Source organism: Furipterus horrens, unplaced genomic scaffold (assembly GCF_987537825.1).
Source record: "Furipterus horrens unplaced genomic scaffold, mFurHor1.1.pri manual_scaffold_9, whole genome shotgun sequence".
In the NCBI taxonomy this organism is placed as follows: Eukaryota; Metazoa; Chordata; class Mammalia; order Chiroptera; family Furipteridae; genus Furipterus; species Furipterus horrens.
This window is the reverse complement of record NW_028327179.1, coordinates 100,819,889-100,842,398: the sequence shown is the minus strand read 5'-3', so window position 1 is coordinate 100,842,398 and position 22,510 is coordinate 100,819,889. Positions and strand designations below refer to the sequence as shown.

The 22,510-nt window shown below is 52.2% G+C and overlaps 1 protein-coding gene across 1 annotated transcript in view; it reads left to right on the top strand.

Annotated features, from left to right (window-relative positions):
* Positions 1-2,798: 2,798 nt before the first annotated feature.
* Positions 2,799-22,510, top strand: part of KMT2C (lysine methyltransferase 2C) — a 204,449-nt gene continuing 184,737 nt past the window's right edge. Inside the window, exon 1 of the mRNA XM_090287721.1 lies at positions 2,799-3,208. Coding sequence (XP_090143847.1) covers positions 3,048-3,208 — 161 coding nt within the window. The 5' untranslated portion in view covers positions 2,799-3,047. The remainder of the gene's footprint in view (positions 3,209-22,510) is intronic.

The window sequence follows — 22,510 nt, the reverse complement described above, 5'->3', positions numbered from 1 at the left end:
TTAGCCACATTTTTACGTTCACTAAAAGAAAGTGATTATCAAGATGGGCACACTCCGAATGAAGACCGTATCAATGACACTTATAGGCCTTCAGTTAGTAAGAACAGATCCTTGGCTATGAATTTTTATTCACTGTCGCTTGCTAGACTCTGAGAATCTCATTTTCTTAGTTTCATGAGAGGTGGTTTTCTTCTTTGTTGCAGATAAAGCCCTCACTCCACCCACATCTTAAATATTTAATATATATTTCTGATAATATGACGTGTGCTTTGAAAGATTATAATATAGAGAAATGTAATATGGAAAGTGAAAGCTCCTAGCAACCCCACCCTTCAGAGATGATTGCACTTGGGCGCACATCTACCATATTGAAGGAAATGCCTATTTACCATGTGTATGTAGCAGAAAGCAGACATTCTAATTTTTTTTTTCTTTGCAGATGCTCATGTCTTTCAAATTTTACAATTTGGAGGCACCGCAGCTACCTGCCTTCTTGGTTTTTGCTGCCATGTGGTCTCAGAGCTGTGTAATTTGGATAATGGGAATGGAATAACCTTTGAAAACCTTTATGTTGAATAAGTATTTCTTGAATACTTCCTCTGCATCCTGGGTTATATTTTATTTGCTCTGCCTGAAGTTTGCCTGTGATAACTTCATGTGGACAAGCCTACTGTGTTTTTAAAAGCGATCCCAGCTACTTGTTTGCTCACGGCAGCCGAAGGAATGGAGATTGGAGCTGGGCTTACTCACCATCACCATCTTGTATCTTTCCAGAAGCATCACTGCACAGACCTGTGGCCTGCTGTGTGCCCATCCTGACCCAACTTCCCCTGAGTGCTGAAGAAGTAACCTGAATTGTCCAGGTACATAGTTTCATGCACAGTTGGAAATGGCTGTTTTAATTTCAGCATTGAATCCAGATAAACACTTGCATCAATGATCCAGTCTTTGAAAGTGTACTTTAAAGCACCATGTGTAGAAAATATGAAAAAGGGTGAGTAATAATAGATTTTAAATACACCACTTCATACATTTATCATCAGTCACAGATGTCGTATTTCTGTGTATAATCGACACTTTTAATTTATAGTTTGCATTTACCAAGCCAGCTTCTCCCCAAGCTCAAAATTCCCATGGCTGTAAATTTAGGCAACTTGAAAAAGCCAGTAGGGATCAAACCTTGAAGGAATTCAAATGACTATTAATGTCATTTCAGCCATTTCAAAAAGGGATGCCTTTAATCAGAATAGACTCTGAAAATTAAACTATATTTTGCCCAAATAGGAAATACAATTAAAAGTTTATATTCTGCTATTGGGAGGAAGGGAAGGGAACATCATAGCTGGAAGAACCAGCATATTATTTTTATTCTATACTAAAACTGTTGCGAAGATGGAAATAAGCCATAGAAAGTGCCCAGTGTGTGCAGCCGCGAGGATAAGCTTTTGCTCCCTGAATGGCAGGCCACCCTGACTCCTTTGCAGATGGAGGGTTGAGAGGTCCTCCCTCCAGTTCAGATCAGCCCTGGTTTCACTGCCGCTACTGATCCGTCCGGGGAAAGCACATTGTCCGGCCGCCTCCCTGTCCCACACACGACACTCGGAGCCCCAGGTCCGCCGCTGTCCTCCCCGAGAAAGCGCAGGTGTCAGAACGCTGCTGCTCCCTCGGTTTCTTTTACCGTCTTTCCTGGTGACCAGAGGCGCTTGGAAGGACGCGGTGTTCTGTCCGTCCGCACAAGCCCCCGAACAGCCTGCACGTGAAGGCCAAGTTGCTGGGTTTGCACGGACGGCTCTTCCTGCGTCCGGCTGGAGGAGCCCTGCCCGGGCCATTCCTTCTAAAGGACGCTGTAGTAACGAAGTAGCAGTGGGACGGGATGACCGCGAAGTCGCGGCGCCTTCTCCCCCGCAGCCGCGCGTTGCAGCCGGAGCGCCCCGGACGGGGCCGGCTGAGCCCGTCCGGCCCTGCGCGCGCGCACGAGCGACCGCCACCTCTCCCCACCCCCCCGCCCCGCGCGGCCGCCGCGGCCACCCGACGCCGATCCCGGATTCCGCCTCCGCAGCTTGGCGCTTTCCCGAGCCGGAGCCGGAGCCGGAGCCGCGGCGTCGCGGGCGGGGGGAGCGGGGAGGGGGAGGGGCGGTGAGGTCAGCGGCGGCGGCGCGTCCGCGGGCGGCGCATGCGCGGAGCCAGCCCTGTGAGTGGCAGCGGCGACGCGCGGGGAAGGGGGGAGGGGCGGGGGCGTCGCGGCAGCCGCGCGTGGGCGAGACGGCGGCGAGTTTGAGAGGTCCGTGGTGCGGGGCGCCCGGGGGACCCCCGGCGCGACCCTCGCGCGACGAGCACGGTCGGGAGTGTGTGTCGCCGTGTGGCGAAGCACACCCGCAAAACTTCCTCCTCCCCTGGCCGGGAGGGCGGGCGCCGAGGGGCCGACGCGCGCGCAGCCCGGAACCCACAACAACAACTGGAGCAGCTGTCAAAACTTCGCCGCCGCCGCCCGGCGTGACGCGGCCCGCGCGGGGGAGGGGCACCGGCGGGGCGCGACCCCCACCCACCAGCCCGCCCCCCACGCGCGCGCGCGCCCGCGCGCCCCGCCCCCCGCCCGGCCCCCGCCTCCTCCCCGCGGCGGGCGGCCTGGGGGAGGGGCGCGGGCGGAGACCCGGGGCCGGCGCCCCTCACCCCTCCGTCTCCCCGCCGCGCCCGCACGCGGCCCCCGCCCGCGCCCCGCCCCGCCCGCCCGCCGCCCGCAAATCCCCGCCCGCCGGCCCCGCCCTCGCGGCCGCCCGCCCCGCCCGCCGCCCCCCGCCCGGCCCCTGCGCGCCGAGGTGCGCGCGCCCGCGCCTATGTGTGTGAGTGCGTGTCCTGCTCGCTCCATGTTGCCGCCTCTCCCGGTACCTGCTGCTGCTGCTCCCGGGGCTGCGGGCGATGCGAGAGGCTGAGCCGGGGAGCAGGAACCCGAGCAGCAGCGGCCGCGGCGGCCGCGGCGGCGGCGGCGGCGGCGGGAGGAGCCCCCCAGGAGGAGGACCGGGATCCATGTGTCTTTCCTGGTGACTAGGATGTCGTCGGAGGAGGACAAGAGCGCGGAGCAGCCGCAGCCGCCGCCACCACCCCCCGAGGAGCCCGGAGCCCCGGCCCCGAGCCCCGCAGCCGCAGACAAAAGACCTCGGGGCCGGCCTCGCAAAGATGGCGCTTCCCCTTTCCAGAGAGCCAGAAAGAAGTAAGTTGAGTGTGAGGGAGCCAGGCCGGGAGCCAGCCGCGGCGCCGGGCCGGAGCTGTCACCGCGCGCCCGGCCCGCCGCCCCCGCGCCCGCCGCCCCCGCGGGGTGGGGGTGGGGCCGCCCGCCGCGCGTCCCCGGCCCGGCGCCCGCCCGCCCGCCCGCCGCCCTGCCCCGCGCCCCTCGCCGCGCCCGGGCCTCCCGCGGGCGCCCCGCACCTCCCGCCCCACCGGCCGCCGCCGCCGCCACACTTTACTTTTTAGTTGGGCCCTTGCGCCGCGCGTGCCGGGCGCCTCTCGCTGGGGCGACCCGTGTCGCGGCCGCCGCCCGGCCTGGCCGGGTCGTTTACGGAGCAGACCCGGCGGCACACCTGGCGGGGCCCGGGCGAGTTTATTGTCAACTACAAAGCGGCGCGCCCCGGGACGCCGGCCGAGCTGTCAAACGCCGCGGCCAGGTGGGCTCCCGCCGGCGGGGGGGCGCGGGGCGGCGGCGGGGCCGCACGCGCCGGGGGCCGCGCGTCTTTGTCACCTTCCAACTTTTCTGGCTCCCACACCGGCGCTCCGCTCCGTCCCCGAGCCGCTGGGAAGTCGGTGGACTTCTCCCGCCCCTCCCCCACCGCGCCGCCGGCCCCAAACGCGCAACTCCTGTGCGGTCGCGCCGCCGGGGGCCGCGCGTGCGGGGCGGCGGGGGGCGCCGGCGGGGCGCCGCGAACTTGCGTGGAAGTTGCTGGGCCGGGGACAGCCCCCGGGGGCCGCGGAGCACGCCCCCGACCCCGGCGCCTCGGCTCCCTCCGCTGCCGCCGTCGGCTGTTTCCCGAATGGCCGGCTCCGCGGCTGCTCGGCCCGGAGGTGCCGGCGGCCGTGGGGTGCCCGGGAGGCGCTCAGCCCCGCGGCGCCGGGGCGCCCCGAACGTCCGGGCGGCCTCCTGAAGTTGCAGCGTGGCGCTGGCTCGTCCCATTGTGCGGGCGCGGGCCCCGCGGTCGCCGGGAGCGGAGGAAGCGGCGCAGGGATGGATACTCTGTTGCTCCTGTTGTTGTGGTTCCGGCGGACTCCGGCGGCGACAGTGTTGCCTTTGCTGATACAGTGAGAGCAGCGGTGCTGGCCGGGGCCGGGCCCGGGGCGCTCGGCTCGGGCGCTCTTTCCCTGCGGCCCCGGCTCGGGGAGCGCTCGGGGCCTGCAGCTCGCCTCCATCTTCCGCGGGCAGCCCGTCCCGCGCGGACACGCCGGCCCGGAGGCCAGCGCGGGGGGTCTGCGTCCCTGCGTGCGCTCCTCCGGGGCAGAATCGGGGCGTTGGGGGCCGCTTGCATGACAGTGTCCTGTCTTCGGTAAAATGCCATGATCGGCCTTTTGAGTGAAATTCGGAGAAGGGGGGTGGAGTTTTAAGTGACTTTAAACTTCTTCGCTACTTTTTTGTGTCCTTTAAAGCAACACATGGAGCCCTGTTCGGCTTTTAATTTCATTGCTTCCCATTTTCTCCATTTGGAAGGCACTTTTTGGTTTCTTCCTGAACTTTCACTTGGGACTGTTGTATGTTTGAGTTGTTTTTAAATTCTTTCTCTAGAAAGAGTACACCAACCTGTCGTCAAGCCCCTGGCCCACTCCGGCAAGTGCACGCTCCCTTCTCGAGATGGAAGGGGTTCGTCTGTATTAGTGCAGCTACGCGTGCACCAGAAAAATAGGTTGATTTGGGGTGTTACCACTTTATTATTGCAGTTTCTGCAGAACACACCAATCTGACAGTATAGAAACATCAACACTTTGGAAAATGTCTGGAACACTTCTAAGTCTTAAGAGAGTTTGCTCTTTCAGATTTGAAAACAGGTACAGCATTCCTTATAAGAAATTAAGTCTCGTAGTAATGTCGATAGTTCAAATTTTTAGTGAATTCTTTAAAATTAGGTGTGTTTTTTCGAGGGGATGGAGTCTCCACATATTTTAGAAACATGTAAATGGAAACCAGGAAGTGAAATGAAAGCAAAGAGGAGGTTCTCGGTGGGCGGCTACCCAGTGTTGAGACACGTACATGCAGAGCAGACCGTGCAGTTAACTGGTGAGACCCCAAAGGGACGCTGGCGGGTAGCAGCTGGGAACTGGGTTTGTAAATACTGAAAGTGCTTGCAAATTGATTATGTAGAAAATGAAAACTAATATTCCTTGTGAAATACAGTGGAGATAAAGGTTTTTAAGTTGTCAGTGTTATTTAGATGGTCACGAAGTGGGTTTTGTGAGAGAACATGGGTATATCTTGACTTTTTCAAAACTGGGTTAGTGTATTTGTCTTTAGGTTAAAAAAGGTACTTGTGTACTGCTAATTACACTTTGAGTTTGAATTTTTGATAATTAGGTAAACATTTAACATTTTCTTATTTTATAATATTAGATAACTTTTTGACAGATCTGGCCTGAGGTTTATTTAATATTAGATAATTGTTTTATCAAGTTAAAAAAATCCATAGGCTACATAGTTACTGGTTTTACATTAATTATTATTAGTTTAGAATTATGTTTACTGTCTGAAAGAATTTTGAACTGAAGCTATTATTCTTAGAGGCAGAATTTGAGATGTATATAAATAAGAGTTTTTTTTATTAAGTTCTTACCCAAGGATATTTCTTTAAATTTATTTTTATTGATTTTAGAGAGAGAGTAAGGGTAGGAGGAGACAGAGACAGACATCGATGCGAGAGAGAAACATCGATCGGTTGCCTCCCAGGATTGAACCGAGACCTAGGTGTGCGCCCTGACCAGGGGGTCGAACCCTCAGCCTTCTGGTGCACTGGGACGGCGCTCCAACCAGCTGAGCCACCCAGCCAGGGCACTAAGTTTTTGGGGTTTTTTTTTTGGTAATACAGAAGTCAAGCGGGACAGTGAAATTTACATTTGTCTAAAAGTTCTCAACAGTAAGGATTATCTAATTCTTTGGTTATTTGGAGAACCTCATAATTTTTATTTTTATTTTATCGTGTTGTCCTATTACAGTTGTCCCCCCACCCCTGCGCATGGTGCTCCCACAGTCAGTCCCCACCCACTCTGTGGTCCATGTCCACGGGTCCTTTGTACTTGTTCCTTGACTAGACTCTTCCCCTTCTTCTTCCTTCCCCCTTCCCCCCCAAAGCACCTCACAATCTCCGTGGGACCTGCAGGCCGTCCTGCTGGTGAAGAAGCCCCTGACACGGAGTAGGCACATTTAGAGGCCTCATTACTTTTCTGTTGATGTTAAGGAAACACTTTCTGAAGCTATGGTTTCTAGTTTTCTGTTTCCCCTTCCTTAGAATATATAAGGGAAGCCAAGAAAACATTCTACCATATTTCTTACCAAGTCAACTAAGTAGATATTGGGGATGGGGAGGGTCTTGGGATAGGGTTTCTGAGGCTGTAACTATCCTTGGCCCTTTGTGAATAAATTGAGAGCCTGCACCACTTTCTGTTTAGAGGGCAACTACAGTCATGGGACGGCCACCTGGGGCATTAGAGCCGCAGGAGGGTTAGGCCCGACCAGTGATGCCGTGCCCGGGCCCGGCACCCGGCCGTGCGGTGCTGGTGTGCAGCCGCTCTCCCCGCACTTTCTCATTTCCTCAGCCGTGAACTTGAGTAAGTGATGAAAAACCGTTGCACTATAGTAGATGCAGTTTCACTTACAAAAAACGTTTTATAGCTGAGAGGTATCATTATTATTTATGCCCTTGGAGATAATGCAAATTTGTAACTTTTATGATAGTAATTCTTTGTTTTTATTTCAGAAGAAATTAGGTAAATGGACATTTTCAGTAATTAGTAGTCTCTGACAATTAATGGGCACTGAAATGTTTTAATTTACTCAAAAAGCTGGTCCGGGAATGACAGCCTCTCTTATCTGTCAGACGGCAGTTCTCTCCCCTGGCCTCGTGGTAGGTAGGTCACCATGTTCCCACTTGTCTGACCCATGAAATCTCCAGTCTTTGAGAATATGATGTTTTTAGTTGAATATATGAATTTTTATCAGTCTGTTGGTGGCTATTAATACTATGTCAACTTACTAAACATGGCTCCCCGCGGAAACGGAAGTCTCACAAGGTAGTTTTCCCATTCGGAAAACAGCGATGCGATACATTTCGCATTGTCTCAGTTAGTCCCACCGTTCCAGACCTGTCCATAGTCAGCTTGCAGAGAGGAAGACGCTCTGCCCCGCCGCCACTCCTCTGCGTTTGGGCAACCCTGTGTGCTGGTCCGCCCGGGTTTCCTCCGCGCGGGCAGCCCCTCTCCAGCCCTGTGTCCCTAAGCCCTTTCCTGCTCTGCCTCGCGGGCTCCCGCGGAACCTCATGGTCCTTCCAAACCAAGAATGGTCAGTCTTTGCTTGCAGAGAACCTTGGATGCCCTCCCTGTGCGCTTGCCTGTTGGGGACGCGTGAGGTCCCTTGATAGGATTTGGTAGAGTTTGTAACCTATGAGAGGTTTGGGCCGAAGGTCAGCTGCACAGAACTGACGCGGAACCAGCTTTCCCGGCATTGTTTGTATGCTCCTCTGTTCTTCCTTGTTTTCGCTCAGCTTTTCATTTCAGCCAACACATCGGTTCCTTTCTTCTCTCTTTAGATTTGTTCTTCATCACGTTGGTGCTAAAATGACCATTTTCCTATTTTCAGAACTTTTTAGCAGTGTAAATTGCAGAAGTTATTGAGTGAAATAGGGATGATGTCTTTTTTAAAAATTTCCTTGTGATGGTCTGCACATAAATTTATGCTTGTGGTTAGTGTAGGCCAATCTTGAGTCTGTAATTGGACATATCAGTCTCCATTTGCAGAATTTGGAGGACTTCAGAAAGCAAGTTAAGAGAAGCAGGAATGACACAGCTCTTTCTATACTTCTCTAGAAAAAGCCTCCTGTGGCCGATAGGAAGCCTGTGGGACTTTGCTTCTGCTGTGAGTTTTGCGCTAGCAGTGACTGGGCATGATGCAGAAATGCTGAAATCGTTTAAGGGGTCTGAGAGATGCTCTTCCGTAACTTTGTGGACCTTTCCTTTGGCACGTCACAGAGAGCATGGGAGCAGTAATACCCCGGGGAGAGTCAGCCTGCGGGGAGGCTCCCTGCCGCCTGGGGGGTCTGCAGACGAGGAGAAAGCAGTTCCTGACCTAGACCTTGAAGGATCAGTAGGATTTGGCCAAGCAGAGTGAGAAGAAAGGAAGAGTGTTAGGGGCAGGGGTGGGGCGGGTAACAATATGAATAAAGTTATGGGAGACAGAAGAAGTGTTGGAAGTGTTTTCTGGGAGTGTGACTGGAACTAGAGGCTTAATGTGGGGCGTGGGCCCAGCTGTGAGGGTCCTTGACTGCCACTCTAATGAGCCCTGGGGCTGTAAACCGTTTAGAAGGACCAGGCAGGTCTTTTCAATGAGTTGCATGCAGCTTGTAAGGCCCTGAATGACAGCTGACCCTGCAGGTCTTTGATTAGGGAAAGTGTGGGTGGAAACAGCCCGGAGCGGCCGGCCGGGGAGGCCAGAGACCTTGCTCAGGTGCAGCTGAGGGATGGGATGGGGCCACCGCAGACTGAGATGGGGTTGCTCACTCTGGTTCCCAGCGGAGGGGGCTGGACGCGTAGATCGGAAGACGGCCTGATGGCTAAGTGTTTTCGGCCTGCGCCTTGAGGGCTAAATCCAGTCTGGGGCGTGAGCGGCTGCGGGTCTTCAGCTAGTGCCTGCCGCCCAGGTTCCTTTATTTTGTAAATGAAAGTTCTAAAAACGGATGTTTGCAGTCTGCTTCGGGACAGGAACGCTGTTACATTCCTTTGTATTCTGCGGAGCTTCGCGTCCAGTTCGGGGCAGGCACTGATGCCGGTGATTGTGTGGTCGCTCTGCAGGAGGCTCTCCCTGGGGGCGACAGGCGCAGAGAGCCCACCTGGGGGCAGAGGGAATGTTCGAGGCCTCAGGGCAGAGGGCAGCAGCAGGGCGTGGAGGAAAGGAAGCGGCTTTCAATGGCCGAGGGGAAGGAATTCTGAAGTTCCTGACATACCCGTCCAGAGCTAGAAGCAGCTGGGAGGATTGCGATGTGCCTGGGAGTGCAGGGCTAGGTTGGGACGGGAGATTCCGGGGGTGACTTACCGGAGTGTGTGGAAAGCAGTGAAAGGGTTACAACGCACCAGTAGGCGGTGGGGAAGAGCGACCCCGAAAGTGCATGAAAAGGAGACCGGAAATTGGAATGTGCTCCCCTGTACGTGGGCAGGTACACACACGTGCAGAGATGCTCACGGCAGCAGAGAAGAGTGGAAAACCGGGAGAGAACGGGCACAGCGTGCCCCTCCGTGGGCAGCCCCGTGGCTTCCGTCAGGACAGAGGGGCAGCCCCGTGGGTACCCAAGCGAGGTGTACGGTCCATTCGTTGACTTGAAAAAAATTCCAAGGGTTGCAAACCAATAAGTTTAATATCGTTTTCTATAAAAAGCACACAAACCCAAACTGCATATATTTTGTGCATTGAAAATTATTTGGAAGGATAATTCATCAATTTGGATACTTGTTGGGAGTATATGCTTCCATATGGACATCTATGCAGGTATCTTAAGTTTTTATCCTCCCCTGAGGACATGCCCATGGATTTTGAGAGAGAGGGACAAGGATGGGGGGTGGGTAGAGAGACATAGATGTGAGAAACATGACCTGCCGCTCCCTCCTTGCCTCGCTCGCTCCTGGACAGGGGACCATACCCACAACCCTGGCATGTGCCCTGACCTGGAATCAAACCCGAGACCCTTTGGATTGTGGGACGACACTCCACCCACCGAGCCACTCTAGCCAGAGGTGCGCATTTTTTAAAAAACCCAATACAGTTTACCTTCCCTTTGAACAATGCAGGGGTTAGGGGTGCTGACCCTCTGCATAGTCAAGAATCTGTGTATAACTTAAAAAGAAAAGATTTTATTTATTTTCAGAGAGAAGAGAAAGGGGAAAGGGAGAGAGGGAGAGAAAAATGGGTTGATTGCCTCTCGCACACCCCCCAGCTGGGAACCTGGCCTGCAACCCAGGCCTGTGCCCTGACTGGGAATCAAACCTGTGACCTTTCGGTTTGCAGGCCAGCACTCAGTCCACGGAGCCGCACCAGCCAGGGCTGTGTATAACTTTCGACTCCCCTGAAAACTTAGTTTACTAATGGCCTCCTGTTGACTTGAAGCCTTACTGGTAACACAGTTTGTATGTCATACATGTTACATACACTGTATTCTCACAATCAAGTGAGCTAGAGGAAATGTTATTAAGAAAATCAAAAGGAAGACAGAATACATTTACAGTATTTATTGAAAAAAAATCTGGGAGAAGGGGACCTGTGCAGTTTGAACCCATGTTGTTCAAGGGTCAACTGTAATTTAAAACCATAGTCTTGTTTTACAAATGAGAGGGACCAAGTTCTGGGGACGTCACAGATTCTGAGGCTAAGGTTGGGTGTATTCAAATCCCAGTTCTACTGCTTTTAACCTCTGGACCTTGGGAGGTCACTTAACTTCTCTGCACCTCAGTTGCCTCGTCTACAAAGCGGGCATACTAGCACCCTTCGTTGTGGGTGGCTGTGGATCTACACATGTGTAGCATTCGCAACAGTGTCTGGCAAAAACTAAGTGCTATTAAGAGTTGCTGTCGCCCTGGCCGGGTGGCTCGGTTGGTTGGAATGTCATCCAGTGCACCAAAAGGCTGCAGGTTTGATTCCTCCATCAGGAACACACCTAGGTTGCAGGTTCGATCCCCAGTCAGGGTGTGTACGGGAGGCCAACCAATCCAAGTTTCCCCCCACCCCAACTCCCTCTCTCTAGCACAGCGGTTCTCAACCTTCCTAATGCCGCGACGCTTTAATACAGCTCCTCATGCTGTGGGGACCCCAACCATAAAATTATTTTTGTTGCTACTTCATAACTGTAACTTTGCTACTGTTACGAATCGTAATGTAAATATCTGATATGCAGGATGTATTTTCATTGTTACAAATTGAACATAATTAAAGCATAGTGATGAATCACAAAAAACAATAGGTAATTATGTATGTGTTTTCCAAGGGTCTTAGGCGACCCCTGTGAAAGGGTCGTTCGACCTCTGAAGGGGTTGCGACCCACAGGTTGAGACCCGCTGCTCTGTAACCAGTAAATATATTCTCAGGTGAGGACGAAAAGCTAAAAGATGTGCTGTTACAAGAATTTGATGCTCTTGGTTTTGCCACTGTCACCAATGATCAATCACGTGTTTGCCTCATGTGCTCGAACTCGTTAGTGATGCGCATATGACGAGATACTACCGGCCTCTGAACCCGCCATGGCATCGAGTACGGAGGAGTCGTTGGGGTGGGAGGGAGGCAGGGAAGATGTCCTTTCTGGACAGCCGTCCTTCATAAAGAGAAAGAGGAGATAAAAAAGCCGGGTCAGCAGAAATCTGTAGCATGTTTCTTCTCACGAGTCGCACACGAGACGCAACCGGGGCAGTTCTCTAGACGCGGCAGATGTGGCAGTGCTGTCTCAAAACCATTCCAGACACTTCTGTCGCCTGCGCTTGTTAATGCAGCCGTAGTGATCTTTGATTGGGTCTCCTAATGAGACTTCTGATCATGTGGTTTTAAAATGATTTTTTATGTCTTTTATGCTTGGGTCATTTTTAATCTTTATGCCTCAATGTAACATCATCCACTTACGTCAGAAACAGCATCGTTGATGGTCATGGTGAAGTCTGTGTGTTTTGTTCTTAGTCCGTCCTCCAGCGGAGCCTGGGGAAGAAAAAACGCTTCCCAATTTCCTGACCATTGGGGAGCCTGATGGACATGGCCCATGTGTGGGCAGTAGGCACCCAGTAGCATATAAAGTAACAATGTATTTAATAGAGTTACAGAATTTTAAAGCCAGATGAGGATTCTGAAGACACGTAGTGCGTCCCTTCCTTCTACAGAGAGCTGAGCCCTAGAGATGATGGCGTTCACGAAGTCGTACATTGAGGTGCTCGCCTGGGCGCGTAAAGGAAGGGCGGGAAGGCCGGCTGTTAATAGGCGACCTCCGATGACCGGTGCCTGCTGGCCGGCTGTGTGACCCGCTCTACGCAGCAGACCACAGAGAGACGGTGCTCTGCTAGTTCGGGGTCTGCGCTTTGGGAAGGCCTGGAACTCCCACTTTTGCATGCTTGGAGCCAAGAGCCCTCACGCAAGAAAGCTGGGCCTGTCCTGCCGGAGAGACCTGGTGGGGAGGGAGGCATTCTGCGACCACAGGCAGACGACACCCCGGCTGGGTCCAGCCCTGAGTCGGGTGACCGCCTGGAAGACTAGCTGAGGAACCAGCCTGCCGAGCCTACCCAGCCCAGCTTGCAAAGTCACAGATAAATAGAGTTGGGTCGTTTTCATCGGCCCGTCTCTGTGGTGGCTTGTTACGTAGCGATGCAGCGTGGAAGCAGGTGGTTTTCGTGAATTCAGAGACTTTAGAAGCAGAAACATAGTTGTTGGAGTGTGAGTGGTAAAGATCACTCTTTCCCAACGTCTTTGCTGAGACACAGCAGCCCCTCTATATCCTGGTTCCCTTCTCGCGGCCTCACTGTACCGCGGGATGTTGCGGTGCTGTATGCGTATGTGGTTAAAGTCACGTAGGTTTGAGAGCATAGAATAAATGTGAGGTCCCTACTTCGCGGGGGGTCTGGCATGTAATACCCCCGATAAGGGAGGGATCACTGTAGTTCAGTGGTGCTGCCCCCCAGCCTTTGCTCCTCATTTTACTAAGGTGCTTTGGAATAGGGGTGGGTTTTTATTACTGGGGGATTTAAATGGTTTTTAAAAGTGTAGTTGTTAGTGTAGATTAGACTTTAATCAGTAAATATGTAATGGAAAGATAAAAGAATAATGTACATCGGCCTTCAGAAAAGTCTGACTTTACTGCTTTGACTTACCCAGGGATCTCACATACGATACTCGGGAGTGTCAGAGACCCGTATTGGGACACCTGCGTCCTGGGTGTGGGCCTGGGTTAGGGTCATTTTATGTGATAGAAAGGCCTCAAAATAGTAGTGACTTGAGTGGGAGTGTTTGTTTCTCTCCCATCAAGGTCTGGAGGGCGGGTGCTGGGGCCCGTGTGGGACCTGGGCAGGGCAGAGGTGTCAGGGACCGGTCTCATTTTGTACCCCCGCTCGGTGGTTTCTAGCAGGTGGCCTTTGCTGTCAGATTCCATGACGGCCACCGGAGCCCCAGTCAGTAGACACGCGCGGCCCACAGAAACAGGGTGGGCCGGCGCGCACGCATTCCCCTCGGAAGCACCCTTCTGAGGAGTACCCCATGCTTCAGCGTGTGTGTAATGGCTGGGACGTGGTCACACGGCCACATGCAGCCGCAGAGGAGGCTGGGAGTGCAGTGCCTCCGCCGCCTGGACCGGATTGAGAGTGCTGTGGGCACGGCGAGGGGGCCGGCGGTCGTCACCGCTCTGGGCGGCAGACAGGTCCGTCTCATGTCGGGGGCGGGGCCCAGCCCTGTGGTGGTGATGCTCGCAGTGCTCAGGTGACCCCGGAGTCCCCTGCTTTGGCCTCTGCAGGGCGAGGGAGCAGCAGAAGTACTTATTCTGGGCAAACGTAGGAACAGTAGCACGCTGCCCTCTGTGTGCTGCTCCATGTGCACCATAGCCTTTTCTGTGTGCGCTTTAACTTTTAAAATGTTTTCATTCAAAGTGTTTATTTTGCTAACCTTTGGACTATCATCTTTCTCCTTTAAAAAATATCCTAAAATTCATTCCATATGTGAAAAGTTTGCTGATCAGCCCGAGTCCCGAGTAGGTGAGAACATTCTCAAACCTGGGGACGGCGGTGCTGTCGGGACCCTGGCCTCCTTCCTCTGTGTCCGTCAGGATGCCAGGACCGGGCTGGGCAGCACCAGCCTCAGCTCCTGGTGGCCTCTGCCAGCGGGTCCGGAGTGCGGGCCCAGCTGCACGCGATCACGGGCGGGTGTGGGAGCTTTTAGCACCTGCTGCTGGGCCGTGGAGCGGCGTGGCCGGTTGGGCTCTGGCACTTGGACCCCCCAGGTGTTTGCGTGTCATTGGCCCAGGGACTCGGCGGGGGCCCCTAACCTGAAGGGGGCAGGGGCGTGGAACGCTGTCGTATTCCTGGACGGAGAACGGGGAATACTGACGTTGGACGATGAGCACTAACGCACGTCATACAGGGTGGCGCTTACTTTAGTCCAGATGTGTGTTTGCCTTTGGAATACGTTTCATTACCTGTAACTGCCTATGGCCGTCTGGTCTCTGTGGTACCAGCGCATGTTACTAACGGGGTGTGGTTAGTAACACTGTTACACATTTAAACAGCGTTTTCCAGAGGTGGGATGAATGCGGGAGGCATAGGGCTTGGGCTCTTGATCCTGCTGTGGGCCTGCTTCCTGCCTGTCTCCCACTCACGTGAGAGACGGGGAGGCCTCAAACACTAAGAAGGCCATGAGCCCGGGTGGGTGCGGCTCAGAGGATTGAGCATCGGCCTGCGAGCCAAAGGGTCGCCGTCACTGACCATTCATGCACTGCGTACCAGAGAACTAGAAATTAGGCACAATCCCTATCCTCGTTTTTAACTAATAGGGTGCAAACTGTAGTGCCAAGTGACAGACCCTACGGGGGAGGTAAGGCCAAAGCCCGAGGAAGCTTGGAGAAGACCAAGTTAGGCAGGGGGCGCAGGAGAAAGAAATCTGAGCTGAGTGTTGAAGAATTCCGTGAACTTGACTGAGAGGATGGGGCGCGGGAGGCCCCAGCACCTGGCGGCGTGGGCCGGGCGCTCCTGGTGCTGACCCAGGTGCCCCTTCACCTGGCCTTTCACAGTCCCGGGCAGTGGCATCATTAGGTCCCGCCTTGCAGGTGCAGCCGACTCCCGGGAAGGCCCCTCGCTGCTGAGAAGTGACCGAGTGAGGCGTGGCATCCAGGTGTGTCCCGCCCTGGTCTTTGCTCTTTACGGAGCTCGGGTCCAGCTTCCAGCCCGAAGAGGGAACAGGCTGATAACACCGTATCATGTGATTGAAGTTTGCCAAGAGACCAGGACTCCAATTTTCTCACCGAAAAACGAAGACAGATATGTGATGTGGCCGCGTTAGTTAGCCAGAAAGGAGGGACCCTTCCGCAATGCGTATCTGTGTCAGATCATCCCGACATACGTTTTATTTCATACAGTTTTATTTTTTATTGAATTTATTTCACTTAGATGTGGAATCTAATGAAGACAGTAACTAACAAAGTAGACAGACTCACGGATACGGAGAAAGGCTGACAGCTGTCAGGGGCAGGCTGGGGGCTGGGTGAGAAGGACGAAGGGATAAAAAAGAGAAAAAAGTAGTTAGTGGACGCGGATGGCAGTGCGGTGACCCCCAGAGGGACAGGGGGCGGGTGGGGGAGGGGGCGGCAGCGGAGGGTGCAGGGGGCCAGTGGTGATGGACAGAGGCTTCACTTGGGGGGGTGAGCACAGCACCGTATACGGACGATTGTCGTGGCCTTGGACCCCAACACCTGCATTGTGTCAGTGCAGGAAGTTCAGGCACGTACACTTTACATATCTTACAGTTCTATTTATTTTCCTAATAAAGATTTTATTCATTTCCTTGTAGGGAGAGGGGAAGGGGAGGGAGAGAAACATCATCGGTTGCCTCTCAGGCCCCGACTGGGGGCCTAGGTCCCCGCCAGGCACGCGCCCTGCCCGGGAATCGGACTGGAGACCTTCACTTTGCGGGACAGCACCCAGCCGAGGACAGCGGTCAGGGTGTCTTTTCTTTTAGTTACTCTAGTGGGTGTGCAGTGATAGCGCGTGGTGGTTTTAATAGGCGTTTCCCTCGTGACATAGGTTGGTGAGCATTTCTTCAAATGCTTACCATTTCTGTATCTTATTTGGTTTAAGTATTAATTTACTCTTTCCCATTTTGGGGGGTGTTGTGCTTTATTTTTGAGCCATAAGACTGGTTTTTTAGACCAATTTTAGGTTTAGAGCCAAATGGAGGGGAAGGGGCAGAGGTTTCCCACACACCCTCTGCCCCTCTGGTGCACAGCCTCCCCGCCACAGCAGCGTGCTGGTCAGAACTGATGGGCCTGCCGTGACGCATCGTGACCGCCCATGTGCAGGTGCACGCATGTGTCGTGCATCTGTGGACTCGGACCAGTGTCAGGGCTGCGTCACGTGGGGCAGTTCCCTGCCCTGAACCCCTCTGCGCCCCTCTGTTCACCCCGCCTTTCTCCCCTGGCGACCACTGCCTTCTTTATTTTTCTAGCGTCTTCATAGTGTGCTTTCTTTATTTATTTCTGATACACGTCCTTTATAAATTACACACTTTGTAGTTATTTTCTCCCAGTCTGTGGCTCATTCTTCTCATTTTTAAGTGGTGTCCTTTGAAACGCTGAGGTTTCTCATTCTGATGAAGTTCGGTTTATCGTTTCTCCTGCGGACGCTCGGTGCTTTTGGTTTCGCGTCCCAGAGCTCCTGGCCGCACCTAGGATCGAGGAGGGCTGCGTGGGTTTCTCTGAGCTTTTACAGACTGGGGTTCCGCAGTCAGGTCAGCGCTGCCTACGTGCCGAGTTCACTTCTGTGCGTGGTGTGTGGTACGGTCCGCGTCCGCTTCTCCTGTGGATCTACAGCAGTTTCAGCACCGCGCCATCCTTCCCATGTTGGACGGTGATGGCGCCGTCTTCAAAATCACCTGCTCGTAAATGTGTGGCCTTATTCCTGGACTCTCCTGTTCTGTGTATCTGCGTGTCTGTCCTTACGCCAGCGCGGCAGCATCACGATGGCTCTGGTGTGATTTCCCCAGAGTTGCGCTTTTCCAGAATTGTTTTGCCTATAATATTTCCGTACACATTTTAGGGTTAGCTTGTCAATTTCTACCAAAATCTGTTGGAACTTTGACAGGGATTCCAGTGAATCTGTAGATCCATTCTGAGGGGACTTTGCTGCCTTACCCTTCCAGTACGTGAAATCACGTACCTCTTCGTTTCGATGGCCTTTAATTTTTTTCAGTATTTTATAATTTCCAGTGGACATGTCTTGTACTTTTTTGTTAAACTTATTCCTAAGTATTGACTTCTTTTTGATGCTGCTGTAAATGGGTTGTTCTTTTTTTCCTTTTTAATTTCACTTACGCTACATTGTTGCTAGTACGTACAACTGCAGCTGACGGCTTGTAAAGGCAGTGAGGCAGGCTCCGGTCAGTGGGGCTAGCACAGCGGGGCTTGGCGGGAAGAGACTGGGCTCCACCCCTGCAGTGTAATTGACTTTTATGTATTGGTCTTGTCTTACGGAACTTACTTACTAGTTTTAGTATTTTTGTAGGTTCTTCAGGATTTCCTACATCCAAATAGGAAACTTTTAACCGGTCAGCTGCTTATTTTAAAAATCTCAAACCAAGTCTTATCCTGGGACAAACGTCTTCCTTTCATGGTCCCTTTCTAACACTCGGGGAACGTAAGGTGGATGCGGCATTGGGGCGCCTGTGGACTGGCAGTGTGGCAGGGCTTCGGCGTGGACCACACAGCTGCTTAGTTTTCTCTCCGCCTGGAGTGGAAGTTAAACAGAAGGACAATTATTGTAGCTGAGAGAGGCAGGAAGTGCGTACACAGGCAAACAGCCGCGTTTCATTGGGAGAAGTTTCACAGTTTTGAAGCAGAAGAGCTGTGTGATTTCGGGCCAACAGCCCCTTGGTGCTTCCGTGCCTTCGCCTGGTGAGCGAGATGATAACAGTACCTGCCGCGCGGGGCGGGGGTCGTGAGAACGAGACTCCTGAGTGTGGGACATGCTCAGAGTGGTGTCCCGCGCACGGGAAGCCCTTCATTAATTTCATCAGCATTAAACAAGCCCAGATTCAGCGGGGAGATGGAGGAAGGAGACTGTCCGACTGGTCTGAGTCAGGCGGTCGTGCTTAGAGTTTGATTAAATCTTGGGGGTTCTTAATCTTTTTTGGGTTACAGATCCCTTGGCAGTATCCCCATTTTCCACAGAAGAAGGCATCCAGGAATGTAGCTGTACAAGTTTTATAGACTTTAAAGGAGGGGAAGGGGTTCGTTGACCCCTTGAAGCTTATCTACAAGCTTTGCAGGGGTGCGTATCCCCAGGAGAGCCTTCCCTCTAACAATAAGGTGCTGTCCGAAGCCAGCTGTCCTGGGTGCAGAAGGGGATGGAGGTCCCCCCTCAGAGCTGAGGAAGCACAGGCGGCCGGGGTGCAGGGAGCCCCGTGGCAGGCGATGCTCCGGGGAGGGACTCTTAGCACTGCCAGGCGGTGGCCGCCCGTGGTGACGCGCGCTGCCGAGTGTGCTGGGTGGCCCCTGAGAAAGCACATGCGCGTGCAGGTTACTAGAGGGGTGACCGCCCACTGTCCCCGTTGAGTAAATATGCACACACTTCGTCCCCACGTAGAAAGAGGGGGCTGTGACAGACCTCTCACTGCAGCATTGGGGCCGAGAACTGAGGTTTGAGGGCCCCGCAGCTCAGCCCGGGCGCTGCTGGGGGGACGGCGGTCAGAGCCCCGTGTCTCGGACGGAGCGCTTACGGTTTCGGAACCTCGCATCCCCGGGGAGCAGAGTGCAGGGGTTTTGATGTCCTTGTGTTTATGTTACTGGTTTTTGGTTTGTTTGTTTTGTTTTTTTAAGGGTGATGAATCAAAGTGTGGATTTTTTCCCCTCGAAGTAGCTAATTTGTATCAGAAATTATTCTTTCTACTGCAGGCTTCCCTTCTCTGCTCCATTTCTTCCTGTCCTTACCATCCAGCCTTCTGATTAGCCTCTTTAGTGACCCTTTGCGCCTCCAGCGAACCCTTCTTTTTGGCCCCTTTCTCCTTTGATTCATTCTTCAGGGGGCCCCGAGGACCTGTTCCGTCCCCAGCAGCTGGGCTCTGCAGGCGCCGCGGTGGTGGGGTATTGGTGACAAGGGCCCTGGCGTTCTTGACACTTGCTAGTGCTGTCATTGGAAGATGATGCCGGCCAAAGAACCTAATGGTCATCGCACGTTTTAAAAATTATTTCAAGCTTATTGCCAGAATCCCATATCAGGTGTTTATTCGTGGTACCTCATGGTATTCCCCAGTCTAGCAGTTTTGAACCCTAATCCAGTTCGTGGTAACCACGACCTCCCTGTGTTGTTAGAGGCTCCTGCCAAGCGCAGGCCTTTCCCTCCCGGCCGTCAGGGGCTGGGGCAGGTCGGCATACGTCTGGCTTTGGTTCCGGTGGAATTTGTTTCGTTTAAACTTAGCATAGTTGGGGTTATATTATGATGTAATTCTTCTCTAAAATTATTGAAATGTAACCAGATGATCCCTGTTCTTATGAAAGCATGTCAGAGCATTGTCTTCCTCAATTTGAGCCTGCATTTCTCATGTTATTGTCATATAACCTGTGGGTTTCTAATTGTAGACATTCATTATTTCAGTCGCTTAAATTTTATTCAAAGTGATCTTTTTATTACAGAAAATGCGGACCATGGAGAAAAGGGAATAAAAACTCGCCCCTTTCATACCACTTCCACAGACACCGTTACTTTGATGTTTCCTTTCCAGCCTTCCCGTGTGTTCATTTTTTCAGCGTGCTAACGGCGGCATACACTACAGATTTTGTAGCAAACTTCCCCTCTCAACATGCAAAAGGAAATCTCCTTGTTGGTAATCTTCATAACATTTTTGAAAGGTTAATTTTCCATTTCGTAAGCTAATGGAAATGTCCCCCATCGCCCGTTTATCCACTTCCCTGGATAATAGGACTTTTTTCTTATTCTACCATGTGAAATGCTCTGCAGATATTTTTGTAGTTATATTCATATTTCGGGTTACAATTATATGGCAGTTTCCCATAGGCAGGACCCCTAGGTTAAAAGAAAGGAGCTTTATGATTCGGGATCCATATTTAGAGGTGAGTGGGCCCTAAGGTCTCCTTGCTGGGCCTCACACTGGGCCTCTGTCACGTCATAGCTGTTGGACTTGGTATAGGCTTGTTAGTCTCGGTTTCCTCACCTACCTATGGGACGGGGCTAATGTAGAACCCCTGCCTTGGGGTTCCTGGGAGAATTGATGAGGTACATGTTCAGAAAGCATTTAAAACAGTGCCTACTTAATGTGAACCCTTATTTTTATTTTTTTTTAAATGTTATTTATTTAATTTTAGAGAGAAGGGAAGGGAGTGAGGAAGACGGAGAGAAGCATCGATGTGCGAGAGAGACACATGGGTTGGCTGCCTCTCCCAGGTCCCCAGCCAGGGACGTGGCGGGCAACCCAGGCCTGTGCTCCTACTGGGAATCAGGAATTGGACCTGTGACCTTTCAGGGTGCTGGGCTGATGTCCAGCCGACTGAGCCACACCAGTCAGGGACCGTGTTTATATTCTTAGTTTAATCGTCCACAACCAGTACTTCAGTCTTAAATTTTTACTTACTTGATTAGTAGGATTATTGAAAATTCTTGAATTTTACTACTTGTATCTGTGAATTTCTCATTCACATTCTGTTTATAGTTTATTGGCAGGAGGACGTTCTTAATGTTTTCATATTACTTAAGCTCTTTCTGTAACATAGTAAGACATTTGCTCTTGAGTATTTCGCTTTCTTTTGCTGTATAAAAAGTTACCTTTTGTGTCGTTTGGTTCCCTTATTTCATTTAAGTGCTTTAAGGTTTTATTCAGGTTTTTTTAATATAGTTTCTTGATTTGAGAGAGAGAGAGGAAGGGGGAGAGAGAAACACCGATTTGCTGTCCCACTTAGTTATGCATCACTGGTTGGTTCTTGTCTGTGCTCTGAACAGGATCTAACTTGCATTTTGGGGACGGCACTTTAACCAACTGAGCTACCCAGCCAGGGTCTTCAATTCTTATTAGAGGGAGAGAATTAAGAAAAATATTTGTAGATTAGGGTTACACATTAGGATTGACTTTCCAGAACTTCAAAACATTTGATTTTTCAAAAAGATTTATTTATTTTTAGAGAAATGGGGAAGGGAGGGAGAAAGAGGGAGAGAAACATCCATGTGTGGCTGTCTCTCACGAGCCCCCAACTGGGGACCTGGCCCATAACCCAGGCCTGTGCCCTGACTGGGAATCGAACCAGCGACATTTTGGTTCTTTGGTTTGCAGGCCGGTGCTCAATCCACTGAGCCACACCAGCCAGGGCAAAACATTTGATTTTTAATATCCTTTTTTGTTCAATCCCAATGTCCAGGGCACAGTACTGGGAGGAGCAGAATCTTCATGGCTTTAATCCGGTATTGCTCCTGTTTCGTTTTTGTTTGTTCGTTTTAAATGCCTTAGGACTAGGAACGAATCTTCTCTTTTATCGGTGAAAACGCTGACAGGTCATAGCCTTAATGAAAACGGGAAAAATGCGTTGAGAGTCGCAGGTAAGCCCGTGACACAGACACACGTGGCTCTGCACCTTCCCTCACAGCCCTGCCTCCTTCCCGCCGGCTCCTGCTGCCCGTCTCCCGCGTGGGCCGCGCTGGGCCCTCGATGCCTGCCGCCCGCTCTGTAGGTGCTAGTCAGGGCTTTGGAGGAAGTCGTGGGGGAAGTGAGGGGAACCCTGGAGTGGGTGAGGGGAAGTGATAAGTTAATTAAAGCCAATTGTGCTTGATTAACCTTCCTGCTGCTGACAAGATCCTGTCACACAGAAGAAGCCATTGTGCCCCAGCTTAGTGTGTCCTTCTGTGGGTGGGCAGGACAGCAAAAGTGGTGAAGTGAAGGAAGTCTGTTACTTGATAATAGGCATGATTTCTCCAAATACAGTATCTTTATTAAATTTTGTTGAGTAGTTTTCACCAGGGGCCTATCTGTGCTGCACATACACTTTCTAAAAGACTTGTGTGAGTTTAGTTTAATTAGAGTGCAAATCTTCGGATTGAAACTTGTGTAGAATTTTATTCATATTTGAAACTAATTACATTACAGTGAAATTAAAACTAGAGACTTTTGCATTGTGTCCTCTAAAACCATTTAAAATATTCTTTGGAATGATACTGCTTAACTCTGTTACAATGGAAGAACAGGCTTCTGTTTCTCGTTGTTTTCTTCCGTCCCCAGAGCCCGGGTTGGTCCGTCTGACTGTCTGCGTGCAGCATCCGCCGAGCGGTCAAACCTCTTTGGAAGGGCAGCGCTCGGTTATGCCTGGAGTCCTCACTCCTTTAACTTTATTCCGAATTTCAGTGGCATTACTATAATATTGCAGGTTTGGGAGGATGCTGCCGAGAGATGCCGATCGGAGTTGGTAGGGTTTTGCAGGGAGCCCGAGCTGGGGAACGAAGTTTCTTGAGCTGGCCGCTGTGGAAACGAAGTCTGAACTTGACTTCCATTTCTGCTGCTCTGATCGGCGGCCCCTCCCCCCCACATTGACCCTCTTTACAATATTTGTTTACTCAAAAG